Source organism: Pleurodeles waltl, chromosome 6 (assembly GCF_031143425.1).
Source record: "Pleurodeles waltl isolate 20211129_DDA chromosome 6, aPleWal1.hap1.20221129, whole genome shotgun sequence".
NCBI lineage: Eukaryota > Metazoa > Chordata > Amphibia > Caudata > Salamandridae > Pleurodeles > Pleurodeles waltl.
This window is the reverse complement of record NC_090445.1, coordinates 1,254,198,002-1,254,216,536: the sequence shown is the minus strand read 5'-3', so window position 1 is coordinate 1,254,216,536 and position 18,535 is coordinate 1,254,198,002. Positions and strand designations below refer to the sequence as shown.

Sequence of the window (18,535 nt, the reverse complement as noted above, 5' to 3'; positions counted from 1 at the left end):
GGGGGTGACAGACACACTGGGAGAGGACACAGGGGACGTGTAAATGGTAGTGGGGGTGGTGACTGCACGTGTGCGGAGTGTTCTGGTGGGTGTGCTGGTGATGGACGTAGTGGCTGATGATGTTGTGCATGCAAGTGTGAGTAGAGACGTCACAAGGAGGGAGGAGGGAGACGAGGAGGAGGGGGACACAGAGGAGGCAGTGGCAGTTGGCATGTCTGCATGTGGCTGTTGCTTGGGTGAATGCTTGTGTGATGTGTGGTGCTTATGTCTGGATGAGCTTCCCTTGGGTGTTGAGGTGTGTGCAGGCTGGTCTGTAGGTGTGTCTGGGATAGGCAGAGGTACAGGGGAGTGGGACTGGGTTGAGGAAGTTGGAGGAGGGAGGCAGGAGACAGGGACAATGGCTGCCGTCAGTGCTGAGGCCAGAGCGTTGAACGATCGCTGATGGGCAGCCTGACTCGAATGAATGCCCTCCAGGTATGCATTACTCCGGTGCACCTCCCTTTCTACATCCTGGATGGCATTCAAAAGGGTAGACTGCCCAACAATGAGCGTCCTCAGGAGGTCAATGACCTCCTCACTGAGGGCAGCAGGGGTAACTGGGGCAGGGCCTGAGGTGCCTGGGGCGAAGGAGATGCCCACCTTCCTGGGTGAGCGGGCACGGGGCGAAGGCTGAGGGGCTGCTGGGAGGGCAGAGCCGATGCGCTGGGTGGCGGCTGTACCTGTTGTTGCTGTGGGCACGGATGTTGCCGCCACCACAAGGGAGCTCCCTTCCGAGGACGTGTCTGTGTCGCTGGTGTCACCACGTGTCCCCGCTGTGGAGCTCCCCTCGCCCTCCGTCTCACTGGTGAACTCCGAGTCGGTTGCTTGGCCCTCCATGGCCATGTGAGATGCAGCTCCCTCGTGCTCCGATGCCACTTCTCCTCCGCCTGATGATGCTAATGCACACATGAACAGGAAGACCACCAAAAAAAAGGGGGGGGGGAGAAAGAAAGACATGTTGAGTGCATGCATTGGCGACACAGTTGGCGGAGAGGACAGACACAGAAGCCCCCTGCACTACGCCGCGCACTTGGGGTACACTACTCAATCCGTGGGACATGGCCTACAAGCCTATGGACGACTAATCCACACATAGGTGACACAGGGCCATGATTAGCTGTACTAGGCAACCTACAGAGGTGGGGGGCGGGGGCACAGGGCCATGCCTAACAGAGGGGCCTAGCCTACGGAAATCGCCCTGGCCTAGGGTTAGCCACAGCCCTCCTCCCCCACCCAGACACCTCCACTGCGCGCAAAGTCAGCAGAATGTATTTGTACTCACCCCCTTGTGTCTGCTGTGATGTCCTCACGCGCCCATCCAAATCGGGGTAGGCCACCGCCAGGATCCGGGACATCAGGGGGGTCAATTGACGAGTGCCACCCCTCCTACGTTGGGAGGCCATCCCCAGCAGAGCCTCCGCGGTCTTCCTGCTCCCGCGGCGGATGTCCTCCCACCTCTTGCGGCAGTGGGTGCCCCGTCTGTTGTGGACCCCCAGGGTCCGGACGTCCTTGGCGATGGCACGCCAAATGTCGATTTTCTGATGGGCGCTGACCTATGTGACATGTACAGGGGGAGAAAAATAAACAATCATTTTCTGCATGCTCGATGTGAGTGGCCCCCCCATCCCCACCCTTGCCATGTGGCACATGCTCTCATCTGTCGTTTGATGCATGCCTCATTCGCTCCCCTCCCCACCATCGTTCATTCACCCCACTCAACCCAGGCATTGGCCACAAAGCATGGTCCCAGTGTACTTACCTGTTGGTCTGGAGGACCGTAGAGTAGCGCATACTGGGGGAGGACCCCATCCACGAGTTTCTCCAATTCTTCAGAAGTGAAGGCAGGGGCCCTTTCCCCAGTCGCAGGAGCCATTGTCTCTTCCAGACCGAGGTCACAGCAGCACTTGCAGTATAGGTCCTCTCCTGTGGATGATCAGGTATCGAGTGATTAAGCAGATAGAAAATGGCGGTCACGCCCGCGGCGGTGCGTACCGCAACCGCCGGCACACATCGTCATTGGCTCCTGAGACCCATAGGGTTCAATGTTAACCAATGCGGCTTTGCGCCGCGGTCTTTGACCGCCTCCCGCCAAGGTGTGCCACGCCAGCGCATTGACCTCACATCCCACTGTCGCACTTCACAGGTCAGGCAGCCGCCATTTCAAGGGCCCACATGGCTTAAAATCTACTGCGTCACACATACCTAGGCCTTGCATCAACACTCATACAAGCCATTCAATGCATTGAGAATCGTGTACTGTGCAAGCTGTGGGAACGTACCTGTGGGTTGATTGACTTTGTGCTCCATGTTGTCCTTCCTAGGCACCGTCCGCTGGGACTTGCGAGGAGATGGAGGAATCTTCCTGTGTACAGACCGCTGGTGGACCTGTCGACAATGGAAGAAAGACATGTCATACTGACATACAGGCTTGACAGAGCCACTATACAGGAACTGTGTGCCCAACTGGAGCCAGACCTGATGTCACCCATCCGCCAACCCACAGGGATTCCCCCTCTAGTGCAGGTTCTGTCAGTACTCCATTTCTTGGCAAGTGGGTCATTCCAAACTACAGTGGCCATTTCATCAGGGATGTCACAGCCTATGTTTTCCAAGGTGTTGTCCAGAGTGTTGTATGTCCTGTTGAAATACATGCAGAGCTACATTGTTTTCCCTGAGGTGGGCGATTTGGCTACGGTGAAGGGTGATTTCTATGCGCTTGGACATATTCCCAACATCATTGGTGCAATTGATGGGACACATGTTGCTTTGGTCCCCCCCAGCACGAGTGAACAGGTGTACAGGAACAGAAAAAGTTATCATTCCATGAATGTCCAGGTGGTCTGTTTGGCTGACCAGTACATCTCCCATGTAAATGCCAAGTTCCCTGGGTCAGTGCATGACGCGTACATCATGCGAAATAGCAGCATCCCTTACGTGATGGAACTACTTCAGAGACACCGTGTGTGGCTAATTGGTGACTCTGGTTACCCTAACCTGTCATGGCTACTGACCCCAGTGAGGAATCCCAGGACAAGGGCAGCGGAACGGTACAATGAGGCCCATGGGCGTACTAGGAGGGTGATCGAGCGGACCTTCAACCTCCTGAAGGCCAGGTTTAGGTGCCTCCATATGACAGGTGGATCCCTAATTTACTCACCAAAGAAGGTGTGCCATATCATCGTGGCCTGCTGTATGCTTCACAACCTGGCTTTGCGCCGCAAGGTGCCTTTCCTGCAGGAGGATGGTCCAGATGGTGGTGTTGTGGCAGCTGTGGAGCCTAGGGAGAGTGAAGAGGAGGAAGACGAAGAGGATGACACAGGCAACAGGGATAGAGTAATACAGCAGTATTTTCAATAACATACAGGTAAGAATCAACACCGGAATTTACATTTACTTAAAGTCTCCTGCCTCTCTACTGTCTGAGTTTCCACCCATTGTATGTTCACTGAGTTGTGTCTTTCCCTTCCAATTTCAGAGATGTGGGTCCCACTCCGTGACCTCTGCTTTGTTTCCCCATGGACTACAGCTGTGTGACAGTGGTATTTTGTCATCACAATGTAACTGGACATTTTGGCATGGTTCTGTGTAATACATTTGTTCAAAAATACAGGCAGACTCCAGATTATTTTTGTGCAATAAGTGTGTTTATTAAAGTGTAAAAGTTTGGGAAATGGTTGCAATTCGGTGATGGGGGAGGAATGTCCATGGCAGAGTCCAGATTTTCAGTCTCACAGGTGCATTGTCCATATGCCTGTGGAAGGTGGAGCAGGGGCAGTTTAAGGTTGGACAGGGTGACATTGTGGGACAGTGGGATGACAATCAGGGGGTATCCTTTCCTGGCGGGGGTCTTGGCATCCTACTCTGTCTTCTTCCTAGATCTCAGGCACCACTTGCTGGTGGTTCTCCTTCTGCAGGGGGTGGGGTTATGGTGGCCTGTTCTTGTGTCGGGTCTCCTGTCCACTAGCGCCGGCGGAGGTGGCAGCCTGTTCTTGGTCCATGCTAGTGACAGGGGCCCCTTGTGGTGCCACATGGTCCCGCAATGTGCTGACAATCTGATTGAGAGCCAGAACGATGGTGCCCATTGCGGAACTGATGATTCTGAGTTCTTCCCTGAACCCCATAAACTGTTCCTCCTGCAGTACCTGGATCTCCTGGAACCTGGCCAGGACCGTCGCCATCGTCTCCTGGGAGCGGTGGTATGCTCCCATGATGGAGGATAGGGCCTCGTGGAGAGTGGGTTCCCTGGGCCTGTCCCCCCCCTGTCGCACAGCAGCCCTCCCAGTTCCCCTGTTTCCCTGGGCCTCTGTCCCCTGGACCGTGTGCCCACTACCACTGGCCCCAGGTCCCTGTTGTTGGGGTGGTGGGTTAACCTGGGTGCCCTGTAGTGGTGGACATACCGCTGCTTGACGTGTCCTGGAGACAGGGGCATGGGCCCGCTGGGTGGGTGCTGTGCTGGTGTTCCCAGAGGGGGGTAGGTCTGCTGTGGCCTGTGGCTGTCTGAGGGGAACCGACTGTCCTGAGGTCCCCAATGGGCCGGGCTGGTCATCTGGGTCCAGGGAGACAGAGCTGCTGTCATCACTGTGGGCCTCTTCTGGGGGTGGAATGGACATGTCTGGACCCTCCTGGGCGGTGTCGTGGCGTTCGGGTCCTGCAGGGGTATAAGAGTATGGTTATTGCTTCTGTGTGTGCCATAGCGTGCAATGGGTGGGTGCCCGTGTACCCCAGTGCTGGCATTCCCTTGTGGAGGCTTTTGTGACGGTGGTTTGGGGGGGGGGTGGGTATATGCAGTGGGCATGCTTAGGTGATGGGTGTCCATGGTTTGTGGTCGCATGCAGGGCTTGGTGTTGGGATGGGTGGGTTGTGATGGTGAGACATTAGCAAGGAGGATGTGTGATGGGGTGGGGGGGAGGGCGGGGGTATGATTTGGCATGCCGGTGGGTGGGGGAGGATGAAGTAGTTGAGATTCGACTTACCAGAGTCCATTCCTCCGCCTACTCCTGCGAGGCCCTCACAATGCAGGATCGCCAAGACCTGTTCCTCCCATGTTGTAAATTCTGGGGGTTGAGGTGGGGGTCCGCCGCCAGTCTTCTGCACCGCGATGTTGTGTCTGGATACCATGGAACGCACCTTCCCCCGTAGGTCGTTTCACTGCTTCCTGATGTCGTCCCGATTTCGTGGATGCTGTCCCACAGCGTTGACCCTGTCCACTATTCTTTGCCATAGCTCCATCTTCCTGGCAATGGTGGTGTGCTGCACCTGTGCCCCGAAGAGCTGGGGCTCTACCCAAACTATTTCCTCCACCATGACCCTGAGTTCAGCGTCTGAAAACCTGGGGTGTCTTTGGGGTGCCATGGGGTGGTGTGGATGAGGTGTGGGGTGGCGTTTTTGGTGATGAGTGTGGTGCGTGTGGTGGTGTGTGGTGTTTTGTGCGTGGATGTTGTGTGGGTGATGGTGTTGTGTTCCTCTGTGTGGTGGGATTGTCTATTCTGTGCGCTCTCTCTCTGGCCTTCGTCAATAATTTTGGGTCGTAGGGGTTTGTGGGTGATGTGGGTGTGTGTTTTATATTGTGTTGGGTGTGTGGGAGTGGTGTTAGTATGTGTATCAGGTGGTTGTGTTTCAAAATGACCAACGTGGCAGTGTTTTGGAGCTGTGTGTGTATTTTGAGCGCAGCGGTGTGTACCGCCAATGGAATACTGCGGTTGAAAGACCGCCGCGTGGATTCGTGGGTCGGAATGGAATGGGCGTATTTCTGTTGGCGTGACGGTGGAGGTTTGGTCATCGCCAGTTTTTCGCTGGCCGTTGGTGTGGCGGACTTTTGTGGATGTCGGGTTTTTGGCGGTTTGCCTGTTGCGGGTCCGAATGACCGTGGCGGTTTCCCGCGGCTGCGGCGGTGTTATGGCGGTCTTCTGACCGGCGGTAAGCGCCTTTTACCGCCGAGGTCAGAATGACCCCCTATGTCTGATCCTGCAAAAGTGCAAATTATGACAAATGCTGACCCCCTGCAGTATGTTTAAATGGTATGTTCCTTTAATGGAATGGCCACCTACTGTTCATGAATCATAAAGGACCTTGCCACTGCTCCATTAAGAAACTTAACCGAGAAACATGTTTCCTTTATATGATCATGAGAACATGAAAAGAGTTTCAAGAGAATCAAATATGCCATAGAACATGCTACAGAAATGTTGTACTTCAGTCCAAAGCTCTATACTGAGATTGATGTAGAGGCTAGCCCCATTGGGTTAGGCGCTATACTAGCACAGCATAGTGGGCACTCAAATGCAAGACGACATATTGTGGCCTTTAGTAGTAGAAGTTTACCTCAAACAGAACATGTTTACTCACACCTTGAAAGACAAATTGTGGCAGTAGTACGGGCTTTTCAATGAGTTCCTTTACAAAAAGTCTTTTATGCTGGGGACTGATCATCAAGTCTTGCTGACCATCGTCGGCAATCCAAAAGCCAAGATGTCTCCTTGAATTGAGTGATGAGGTCTACGATTGCAAGAGTATGATTAAACAATTGTGAATTACCCAGAAAAGGATCAAAATCCTGCTGACTACTTTTTGAGAGTGCCCATTCAAGATAATGATGTTAACTATCAAAAGTACAAGAATATCAGGGATGGATTGTCCATAACGCAGGAGTGAGTTAATCTGCAAGGATCAGGGATCCTGGTTCCGGAGAGTCTACGACAAAAGGTGATAGAAGTGGCTCCCGAAGGACATGGTGGTACTGTTGCTACAAAGAGAACTCTCGGAGACGAAGGGCCTGAGTTAGATCTCGGCAGAGGGGACTACTTCGTCACAAATGTGACGGATATCCTGACCGCCGTATTACTATCCAACTATGTTCTATGGGGACCGTAATACTGCTGACGGGATATCCATCACATTTGTGAAGGAGTATTCCATCCGCCAAGATCTAAATCAGGCCCTGAGTTTGGTTTCCGTACCTAGATGAAACAGTTGAAGAGGAACTCAAGACCTCTGACATATGCAATTGTCTTCCAACCAAAGTTACTCAACATACCTTAAACATTTCAGAACTCCCTAAACATGCCTGGGAGAAAATCAACATTGACTTATTTGGTCCTCTTAAAAATAGGCATCATTTCATGATGAATGTTCATGTTTTCCTTTGGTTAAATACCTCTCATCCATCACACATGAGCAACTAATTGATTACATATTTGCAACATGGGGTTTGCCAGCCATTGTGAAGTCTGACAGTGATCCACCCTTCAACAGAAAAGACTTTAAAGAATTTCTAGAGCATCTGAACGTAAAGCATCAAAAGATCACACCCTCGTGGCTACAGACCAATGAACTTAATGAACATTTTATGAGTATGCTAAAGAAAGCAGTGCAGCAGGCATCTCTTGGGAAGCTCAGTCTAAGAACAGTACTGAACACTATTTTACAACCTTATCAGTCAACACCCTACTCGACCACAGGTGAAAGTCCTGCATCTTTAATGTTCAGGAGAACTATAGCAACCAAGATGCTCCAATGGACCACAGAAAGAAATAGTAATGAAAACCTAGGGGCTTATTTACAAGCCTTGTGGCGCAGGGCAGCGCTGCGCTGCACCAAAGGGAAAGGACAGAAATGTGGCTTACCTACAAGATATGGTGCATTTTTGTCATCCTTCCTTGTGCCGGCAAATAATAGGCTGCCTAGTGCTGATGCAGGCACCCTTGAACCATGGCGCAAGGATACCTGCATCACAGGCAGGATTGTTTATGTGCAGGAAGAGACACCTTGCACAATTCAGCACACATAAAAGAGGAACAAATTGAGGAGAAATAAATATATTTCTCCTCGTTGTGCCTCCACTGGGGAGGCATAACATTTTGATGCATTCCTAGGTTTAAAATGACTTGTAAATCTGGGAATGCATCAAATCCATGTGTTGTGTGGGAAAACCCACTGCAGTGCCCATGGAACGCGTCCATGACGCAGTGTAAGGCAACACAGCAACTTGCACTGTGTTGCCTTACAGCATATCTACAAGGCCATAAAAAGTGTCTTTGCGTGGCCTTGTAGATATGGGCCTGCATAATGCTCCGCTGGCGGGTCACAATAAGTGATGCACTGGTGGCACACAGGTCTTGTAAATAAGCCCCCTAATTCATACAAGGGACTTGGTTTAAAAACTGAAAATGCAAGCACCTGCAAACAAGTGGCTACTTGCGAAAGATCTCTCATTCAAAAAAGCTGATTTGGTGATCGTTCAACAAATTGGAAAAGAAAAAATTGATGCTCTTAACAATTCTGAACCTTTGTAAGTAGTGTCTACCAAAGGACACATGATGACTGCCCAGCAACCTGGGAAGTCCCTTTTCAGAGACTTCTCTCTCCAAGCTTGTGTTTCATCGGTTTTCAACTTGAGATGGTGAAAGAAAGACTGATTGCGACAATTCAGTGACTGTTGCTGATTCCTTACCATCGTTGGCAATTTCTGACATTGAAAACGACTGTTTACAGGTTCTAGTAACCAGATCTGGTTGACGGACCAAAGCGCCAAGAAGATTAATTGAAGAAATATAGTTGTACATATTTCTGTATATGTAGATACTTGTGTTTGTCGAATGATTTATAAAATATTAGCAGTTATTCATTTAACGGGGGGGCATAGTGTCTTGCATGATTTATGACAGAACCTTTATGGCTCCCCGAGGACTTTGTATCAGTGTATGACATAATCGCTAGAATAGAATGTATGAACCCTTACTTTAGAACAGTGTTTCCTAAACTGTGGTCCGCGGACCCTCAGGGGTCCGTGACACATTCCCAGGGGGTCTGCAGGCCTGGGATAACAGAAAGATACTTCTCCAGCTGAGGCCTGACAGAAACACCTTTGTGTTTTTATTTGTGCAGCAGTTGTTAAAGCACTTCAAAGTTCCTTGTACAACAAGCAACTTTCGGGTGAAAATAAAAGCGTCAAGATAGCTTTGGTGATTAATGTACCTGCTGGAGAGAGATGGGAGTTTTGTTTAGTGCCAGTTTCTAAGGTGTTTCTAAGGCAGATGGTTAATGTACCTGATGCAGAGAATGTGTATCATGCAAAGAAAATTATTTTATGTGCATAGCACAGTGGGTTACTGCTTCTGTCACAGAGATTATTTTGTTACTGTGCAGTTCATAAATTACAATCGTATTCTAGCACAGTCAGCTATGAATTGCCATCAAAGAGTTGTATGCAAACTGCATGGCACAAATTAGAAAGTTTCTTTTTTTCTCTGCCTTTCATTATCAATATGCTGCTAAAAATGAAAGGTTTGCTTGCGCAGAAATACATTCTTAATAAAGTTGATGCTAACTACTGTGTTATGCTCTGAATCCTCAGTTTGTGCTTCTCCAGACTATCACTCTTAGAAAAGGCCAACCATTGAGAATGACATGTGAATTCTACACCTTGTAGTCACTGGAAAAGTGCTCCAAACCCCTACACTGGTATGCAAGGTGCTATGAAACAAATGAATTACATGTGACAGATAGGCCATGGAAACTTGAGAGCTTCATATGGTTTTACTTCCTTTTCCCACCACATATTTATGTGAAAAAGCCTTCTCAGATATTATATACCTAAAAAATAAAAACAGAAATCGCTTGGGAAATGTAGAATCTGACCGGAGGAGTCAGCTTTCCTAAATAAAACCAAATAATGAAATGTTAGTCACCAAGATGCAGCAGCAAACGTCTCATTAAATTGTTTTGATTTCTGCATACGTTTTTAATATAAAGTAATTATATCATTAGTAATTCGAGGATTTGTTTGGTGTGTACTTGCTTGCGTATTTTTTTTTTAATTACTGTTTTAATGTTTTAAATTTAAATTGTACAAATTGTTTGGGGGTCCCTGGCTTCCAGTAGTGATTCAATGGGGGTCCTCAGGAGTCAAAAGGTTGGGAACCACTGCTTTAGAATGTTTGAGTTCACAAGCACACACAGACGGATAAAGACCTGTGATTTACAGCTCTCTGACTGGCCTAATCCTTCGGCTGGTAGCAGGCTAGGGAAGACGCAACAATTTTTCAAAGTTTTTTTACTGATTTCACAGTGGTCTGTAACACTGACTGGAATGATAATTCAGTCACGGGGCTGGAGGTGGTCTGAAGTCGTATCCTGAACAGAGCAGATGTCTTTGTTCTATAACACATTAACAATGTGACTAGGGATTAAAAAGCTATAAAAACTATCATGAATCAATGCCGCTTTGCTGTGGTGCTTGATATAGATCCATGCCACATGTTGAACAGACCCTTTCATCACTCTAGGGAGTTACGGATTCTAAAACTGCAAGACTCCCGCACACAAACAGATCTTAGGCGACTGAAATAGGAAGCATGCATCCGTCAAATTGTTTGTTGGTATAGACGAATGTATGTAGCTATAATATATGCAAAAGGAAGTTTTTGAAAAATGTGTACCTTACGTTGACCATCTGATTAATTTTCAAACCCACTTCAGTACAATTTGGCAAGCTAATAGAACCCTCCTGAAGAAACCAATTAGAAGGCCATTTTTTGTCTCCATTTTTTCCTAAGCACATTTCGCAAGCTGCAGCACTCCCGGAAATAGACCTAAGGTCTGCTTATTGACATAGAAAATGTGATAGTGACGTGGTTTATTCCTGCATTATTGGTGAAATGCTGTTGGAGTTATGGAAATACCTCTGAGCTGAAGTATAATAACAGTCCAGCATTGCTCCTCGTCAGACTCTGTTCTTTCACATATCAGGACAATGAAGTTCAACCCGTGACCAAGATGAACAAAACACCAAGGATGACATTTCTTGCTAAAGCGGGTGCAGCCAGTGTTGATCCAAAAATACAAACAGCCAGTCCAGAATTTCAGGATGTCACCATGAAATATATTTAGATAAAATTCATGTTAAATGAGTCCATTTGGATAGTGGTAATGCTCCAAATCGTGCATGGATCTGGTCCCCCCGGAACTATGCCTTCCCTCCCTCCACCCCCCAGGTGTAAAGCCTTTAGGAGAGCAGGCGGTTACAATTCACGCTGTTTTCAATATCCAATCAAAGGACGGCACCGATGTGGCAGTGACTCAGTAAATTGATAGGCATAAATTGGAGGTTGCATTTTTAAAGTTCAAGGATAGGAAAGCCCAGTTTTGTGTGCCCCAGCGGTTGTTTGTTTAACTCAAGGTTTTGGTGTTACAGGGTACGTTTGGGAGAGAGCCTGCTGCATCGTCCGGCAAACCAGAAGATGACCGCTACCTCCGTGCAGCTATTCAGGAGTATGACAACATAGCCAAGCTGGGTCAGATTATGCGGGAAGGACCCATCAAGGTGAGGAAATGCTGAATAGCCTTGCCCACTAAATAGAATGCATGGGTTAATAATGTCAGTGGTGCAATGCAGAATGATGGGGTCTATCTGCAGAATGTCATGAGCGGCCCCTGAGTCTCCCACATCTCACTGATATTCATTGACCTTGGGGGGGGGAACTGAAGGGTTGGGTGGCTTCTGATAGGGTAGGGTTTGTCTTATGTACCTGGTTAATAGTTTCAGAGCAAGATTAGACAGGCTCTTGTATCTTTGTAATTGGTTCATATTTTGCACATTATTGTAACTTTGTAATATCTGTTGGAAGTCAGATGAGTTGGTCTTGCATCTGAACTTAATGTTCAAATCACTATCACAAAGTAAAAAAAATCACAAAAAATTCACACAACGTAGTACATCACCCAAAGTTGCTTTGCTGCATGATGTCAAGGATAGTTTTTGTGATTGAACGGGACAGTTCTCATACAAAATACAATGCTTTGTCATAATTTAACACTTTTATAACGTTGTAAGTAAGCAGTAGAGTACACCTGCAAAATAAAAAATGCCTTGTGAATAGAAACGTTTTCACTAATGTTGCGACCGTGTAGAGGAGTCATAAATTATTGGCACAAATTCCTGTCTACCAATGTTACTAGATAAGGATTTGCGTCAGAACTCATGGGTGATTACATGCATGTGAATCCCCATCTATAAACCATAGACCGCCCCCTTGATACGACATAGTGCTACTTTACATTACCTTGGGGCTACTTTCTAGCACAAAATATGGTTTGCACTACCAAGTAAATACCAAAATTGATACTTTGCACCAATTTGCATCACGTTTGTGGCACTAAGCAATGCAAAGTGTTGATAAATGTGACCCAGACTGTACATCCTTCTCTGAAACACCTTCAGGACTATATTTTTCTGAGCAAAACTGATATGCTATAGATATAAATGAAGCATCTTTAAGAGGAGTAATTAGTTAACTAGTTTCCACGTCTCGCTATATTTATTTCAAACACTTATTTGGTAATTAGGAAGAACCTCTAGCTTCAGACTGAACAAATGTAATAAGAAAGAATTTGGATATATTGGGTTGTGCAGAGGTATGAGCTGTTCCCCAACAGTATGATCCACTCTCTGCAAATGTGGCACCTCAGTAGCACAACGTGTTCAACAAAAATATGTTTTCGTGAAAACCAGCATTTCAGTTCCCCTCATTGTTATTAAAGTTATCTTCTCCCAGATGTTCTTGTAAACATGGTACAATAAATTAAGTAAATGCACACCCAGGGTCTCATTTACAAAGATTTGGCTCAGGGCAACACCACAATGAATCTTGCCGCGCTGCCCTGCGTGAAAAGGAAAGGACAGGAATGCGCCATATCTATGAGATAAAGCACATTCCTGTCCTTTCCCCTCGCTGGCAGACAATGGGCTGCCATGTGCCAATATAGGCACTCTTGCACCATGGTGCAAGGGTGTCTGCATTGTAGGGATGATTTCTTTTGTGCAGAAAGGGACACCTTCCTGCACGAAAACAACCCTTGAAGGCTGCTTCCTCCTTCTATTTGTGTTGCAGGATGCTGCACACATAGAAAGAGGAAAAACAAGGATAAATAAAGCTATTTCTCTGTGATACACCTCCCATTTATGAATTCTTGTGTTTCTGGTAATTTGTCAAATGCCTTGGTTGTTATGTGGGAACACCCACTGTAATGCCCATGGCATGCCTCCCTATTGCAGTGGAGTTTTGTCACTCCTTATCTACAAGGACACTGAAAGCCATGCAGAACGGCTGTACATGGCCTTGTAGATATGAATCTGCAGTGTGCGTCACCGGACCATCGTAAAAGTGACATTCTGGCAGCGCAGAGGGGCTTGTAAATAAGCCCTCGGATGACCTCACTAGTCAGGAAGACTCTTACAGACAAGGTCATTGGTGTACACAATAAAACAGGCTTATAGGGGAAGTGTTGACTGATAATACATGAATACTGGTGAGTGTGCCTCATTCAATCTAAATTGTGAACTTTCTGCAAATCCCCTAGGATAGCCAAGGAAAACAGCAAGAGAAAGCCATGCATTTGAATGGCATGCTAATTCAGGAATAGGTTCCACAGTACTGCTTGGTTTGTGGAACTGGCATTGAGATTTATAGTTTTTAATGGTTAAGATGAACTAATTGGTCAACAACGGCCACTCTCTTGGATCTCCATGCTCCAGGGCTCCGTATTGAAGGTGGTGTTGGACGATTATATGAGGCTGAAAAAACTATTAGCCCAACGGATGGTGCATAAAGCCACCACAAGCACCGGAGACCAATCCTCAGTTACGGAGGTAGCATGTGTGCAGTTTGCAGTGTCACATAAACTATTTGCATGGTGTGTACAGCAATATGCAGGACAGAGGAGCCTACCAGCTCATTTTGCATGTCAATTCAGGTACTGTAAGAAGTTGTTTGATGTGTTCAGTGAGATTGTTTATGTGTGCTCTGGGATGATTTAGTCAGTTCTATGTGTGGTTGCTGGGGTCATATACTCTTTGCATGCAGTGTGTCCCTGCCCTATTATACATAATGTTAAAAAATTGTCTTCTTACCTAATCCCTTATGCAAATTCTAACTTAATAGATGAATGTTCATTGGGCATGTGATACAGATCAATATTAAGAACGTAGGCCATTATATATTCACATTCTTTAAAAAAATAACTTTTGCTTTCAATTAATGACACATTATCAAATCCATTTACAAAGTAATCCTATACATTTGCGCTATTAGTATGATTTTACTTTTAAAGCTTTCCTTTACCTCAGATGAGGATCAAGTGCTTTGGAGCTCTGTAAAGTTTTACATTGGGAAGCTAAGCACAGATATTTTACATTTGACGCGGTAATGGGCGCTACTTGTTAGTGGAAAGGACGTCAAGATGGTAACTAGGGACCTTATTTACTAAGAATTGGCACAGCGTGGCACTGCGCTAAGCTGCGTCACTTTAGATACGCAGGGATACTCCGTATTTAGTACAATATGGCACATGCCTGTGTTTTCCCTAGCGCTAGCGCGAAAACTTTCTGCCTGGTGCCAATGCAGGCACACTTGCACCATAAGGCACGGGTGCCTGGTTTGCAGGGAATGATTGCTTGTGTGCAAAAATGTGCCTCTCTTCCTGCATATAAACAATCAATAATGGCGATTTGCTAGTCCCCAGTGTGCTGCAGATTGCAGAACACATAGGGAAAGCAAACCAACGAGAAATAAACTTATTTCTCCTTGTTGCACCATCCTAACACCACCCCTGGAGGTTTTGGGTGCTGCCTCAGATTTACGAATCCTCGTAAATCTGGAGCAGCATCACAATGCACTGGGTGTTGTAGAAAAAAAGTGTCAGTCTAGCATTAAATCTTGTATCCGTCTCTTTGCTGAGGACTGGCTTGCTTCTAGCGGGCCTTGTTCCTCACAGTGGTTGGAGCTTTTCTTCTATGATATGTTCTAGACGTGGGGCAGTGAAGAGTCACATTACTGCAAGGAGTGTGATTTTCAGTGGTGCTTGGGTGGATGTAGGTAAGCTAGATATAGAACAGTACTGTAGTTCTGGCCAGAGACCACCAGTACTTGGAAAGTACTCCCTGAAAAGGAACCGGAAATGGCCGGTCTGACACTTCCTTCTCATGTGACCTTGGCGTTGATCAATTAAAAATATGGTTTTGATTTGGGTGAAGAGCAACAATACGATCATGGATTGGAACTTCAGGCTACACAATGGACGATGAAGTACGGAGTAATGATGTGCCTAAAAAGTGGAAAATGACAATTATAGCTGAACAAGTTTGTGTTCTAAGGCAATAGTAAAGGATTCTATGGGGCTTATTTACAAGTCCTGTGGCGCAGGACGGCACTTGCTGCGCCGCCCTGCACCGCCCTGCAGCACCTGGAGAGGGCAGAAATGTGCTGTATCTACATGATACGGCACATATCTGTCCTATCCCCCTGCGCTGGCACTAAAATTTGCTGCCTAGCACCGTCGCAGGCACCCTTGTGCCATAGCTCAAGGGTGCCTGCATTGCAGGGAATGATTGTTTATCTGCAGGAGGGTGTTCCTTCCTGCTGATAAGCAATAATGGTGATTTATTACTTCTATGTGTGCTGCATTCTGCAGCACACATAGAAGTAGTTAATTGTCATTATTTAATGATTGTTTATGTGCAGGAAGAGGCACCTTCTTGCACATAAACAATCTTTAATGGGTCTTTGCTCTTTCTATGCGTGCTACAGAATGCAGCCCACTTAGAAATATCAAAAACAAGGAGAAATAACATAACTTCTCCTCACTGTGTCACTATAACGCAACCCCTAGGTGCGTTAGTTTTTAACGAGTGCCTCAGGTTTACGATGTCTCATAAATCTGGGGCAGTGTCAAAGGCAATGGGTGTTGCGTGGAAACACTCATAGCAACATGCATTGCACACCCCTCTGCCTCGGGCCCAAATTTACAAGGCAACGTTCACAAAGTGGCTTAGCGCTGCCATGTAAATGTGGAGAAGGGCACAGCACCACCACAGCGTCACTGGGTGCTGAGATGTGATCTGTCAGTACATGGCATTGCATCATGACAGTTTTAGTACATAAACAAAATGGTAGATATTATGTACAGCATGATGTTGTCCATTTGATGATGCACTGCGATGTTGGTCTCAGAAAGTCGACCAGACAGGTTTTTCATTAAAACACTAAGGCCCGTATTTATACTTTTTTAGCGCTGCATTTGCCCCGCTTTTTGACGCAAAAATGGCGCAAACTTACAAAATACAATTGTATTTTGCAAGTTTGCGCTGCTTTTGCGTCAAAAAGTGACGCAAATACGGTGCTAAAAAAGTATAAATACGGGCCTAAGTAGAATAGTGAAAAATCCATCCTGCAAAGTGCCAAACTAGCGTAAACAATGTTGACAATAGTTCCCTAACTACTGCCATGGTGCGCCATGCACCTCCATGCAATGCAGTAGCTTCATTCCTATACAGCATGCAGTTACAGACCCTTCCCTTTAATCAATGTGTTATGGGTCCTTTAAAGTGTTGAACCATAATTTCTTACCTACCTGGCATACATAGCCCGCCACAAAGCAAATATGTTGTCCTCTGCTCCGGTGAGTGTGGGGGGAGTTGCATTTTACAGTGTTCAGATAAAATCTGGGTGTAGCTAATTTTAGTCCAGCATATGCAGCACCACTGAAGCCCAGGGGTGAGCGGGGGAGCCACTACAACCCAGTTATAGCTGTCATTCACTAACAACTGGGAAAGGGGCATTTTAATGATTGATTGAATCCATGCGTATCCTTGCTACGCTACATTGTAAAATGGTGTTTCTGAGACACGTTCAAATCAGCAAAAATATGTTGGTTTTCTTTTAGAGGTGTCTACATGTTTGGAGTCATAGAAAGATAAACGAGATAAATAGCTTTCTCCTAAGTAGATTTGATCCGCACCAACCACCAGGATAACCTACACGCTCATATCCTGGCTTTACATTTTATCTTTGTTTCTCTTTTGCAGTTAATCCAAAATGATCTGGATGAAGATGACGAACAGAGCCCCAGTCGAGGAAGCCTCCACTTCAGGCACAAGCAACCTGTTGAGCTCAAGGGGCCAGATGGTATTCACATTGTCCATGGCAGCACTGGCACCCTCTTGACATCTGACCTGAACAGCCTGCCTGAGGATGACCAAAAAATTCTGGGCCGTTCCCTGGAGACACTCAGTGCAGATGGTGGCCTCTACAGTGACAGAAATGCCCGCACAGAGTCAGCAAAGTCAACTCCTCTGCACAAGACGAGAGACACCATCATGGAGAGCCCGCTTGAGATTACGGAGCTATGACTAGAGGTGGCCTCGCTGGTCTAGCTGCCCAAGAGGCTAGGCCAGGCAAGGCCAAGCCGCCATGACAGTCTCTTCAAAAATGAGGAAAAGCACACAGTACGTGACAGCAGAACTTGTCACATCCCATGCTGACTGTCAGTCAAAATTCCCCAATAGCCAATGACTCCTAACTTTATGTTTATGGATATTAATGCCAGGTTTAGAAGGGCATGTCATGGCTTAAGACTTTACCAGCAGCTCGGAGACTGTTTACATCATTTTTTATTTGATTTTACATCAAAATATTTGTTATTTGTATGAAGTGTTAAAAGATTACATAAGAAGCACACAGAGGGCAATATGAGCAGTAAATACTGTACGTTCACGTTGGTGTTTTTTACTGTCCTGTGCAGGTTTCAGCTAACACTATCCTTATCAGTTCTCAGTATTGCAGCATTAATGCAATAACCACAGAGTATGGAAACATAGGTATGGAAGGGCACGGGCCAAGTGCCACCTAATTAGCAAAGACATGTAAATGCGTAGCTCCTGAATTTAAAAAAATGTTTTTTCTATTTTTTAAACGAAGATAACTGCTAAACGGAAAAATAGTACAAGGATAGTTCAAGTTGCAGAATGTTTAAATCATACTTCAACTTCCCTTTTCCATGTTGCTGGCTTACCAGAATGTACGCAGACTTCAAGAGACCAACAGGATATGACATCAGGCTTTGAATGTGGTGTGGTTAGTGTTCGTTTTCTTTTTTATTGTTAGTAACTTGGTGAGACATTTCTGGAATGGTCTGTTATTCGCAAAAATATAAATTATGACTTTTGATAATCAGTGTCTGGGTGTTGACTTCACTGTGTGCGATGTAAGATGCAACATGATCTTTGTATCTGAGTTACAATTCAAAACCATAAACAGTTTAGGTTTATAAAGAATACAGAGAAGATAACGTTCGTGATCGACGATTGACAAAGGCCACCAAATGCAGATTTTTTAGAGCTTTGTTGAAGTGAAAATATGTAAAAGGCGTAGCCAGAGCCCATTTTATACATCATTTATTTCGTGAAATAAAAATGCATATGTAGTAGGGAGTTCAAAAGTAAAAATGGTGAAGCCATTTTTTGTAAACCCTTACTTGCAACTCTGTAGTAATGTGTTCTAAGAATAGTACGAACACGGTTGAGCATCTGATTGTGAAGGCAAGTAAGGACCTACCTGCACAGTTAGTTCCGACAATTGTGAGAAAAGAACTGAGCACTGTGCATGGGTGCAGGAAAATTGCATTGCCCTCGGTTTTATCCATTTCTTAATACTTACCTATTGCG

At 46.3% G+C, this 18,535-nt stretch overlaps 1 protein-coding gene across 1 annotated transcript in view; it reads left to right on the top strand.

Annotated features, from left to right (window-relative positions):
* The window catches only part of LOC138300789 (cadherin-23-like), an 834,147-nt gene extending 816,106 nt beyond the window's left edge, over positions 1-18,041 (top strand). The window contains exons 35-36 of the mRNA XM_069240562.1: positions 11,231-11,359; positions 16,898-18,041. Coding sequence (XP_069096663.1) covers positions 11,231-11,359; positions 16,898-17,221 — 453 coding nt within the window. The 3' untranslated portion in view covers positions 17,222-18,041. The remainder of the gene's footprint in view (positions 1-11,230; positions 11,360-16,897) is intronic.
* The last annotated feature ends 494 nt before the right edge of the window (positions 18,042-18,535 follow it).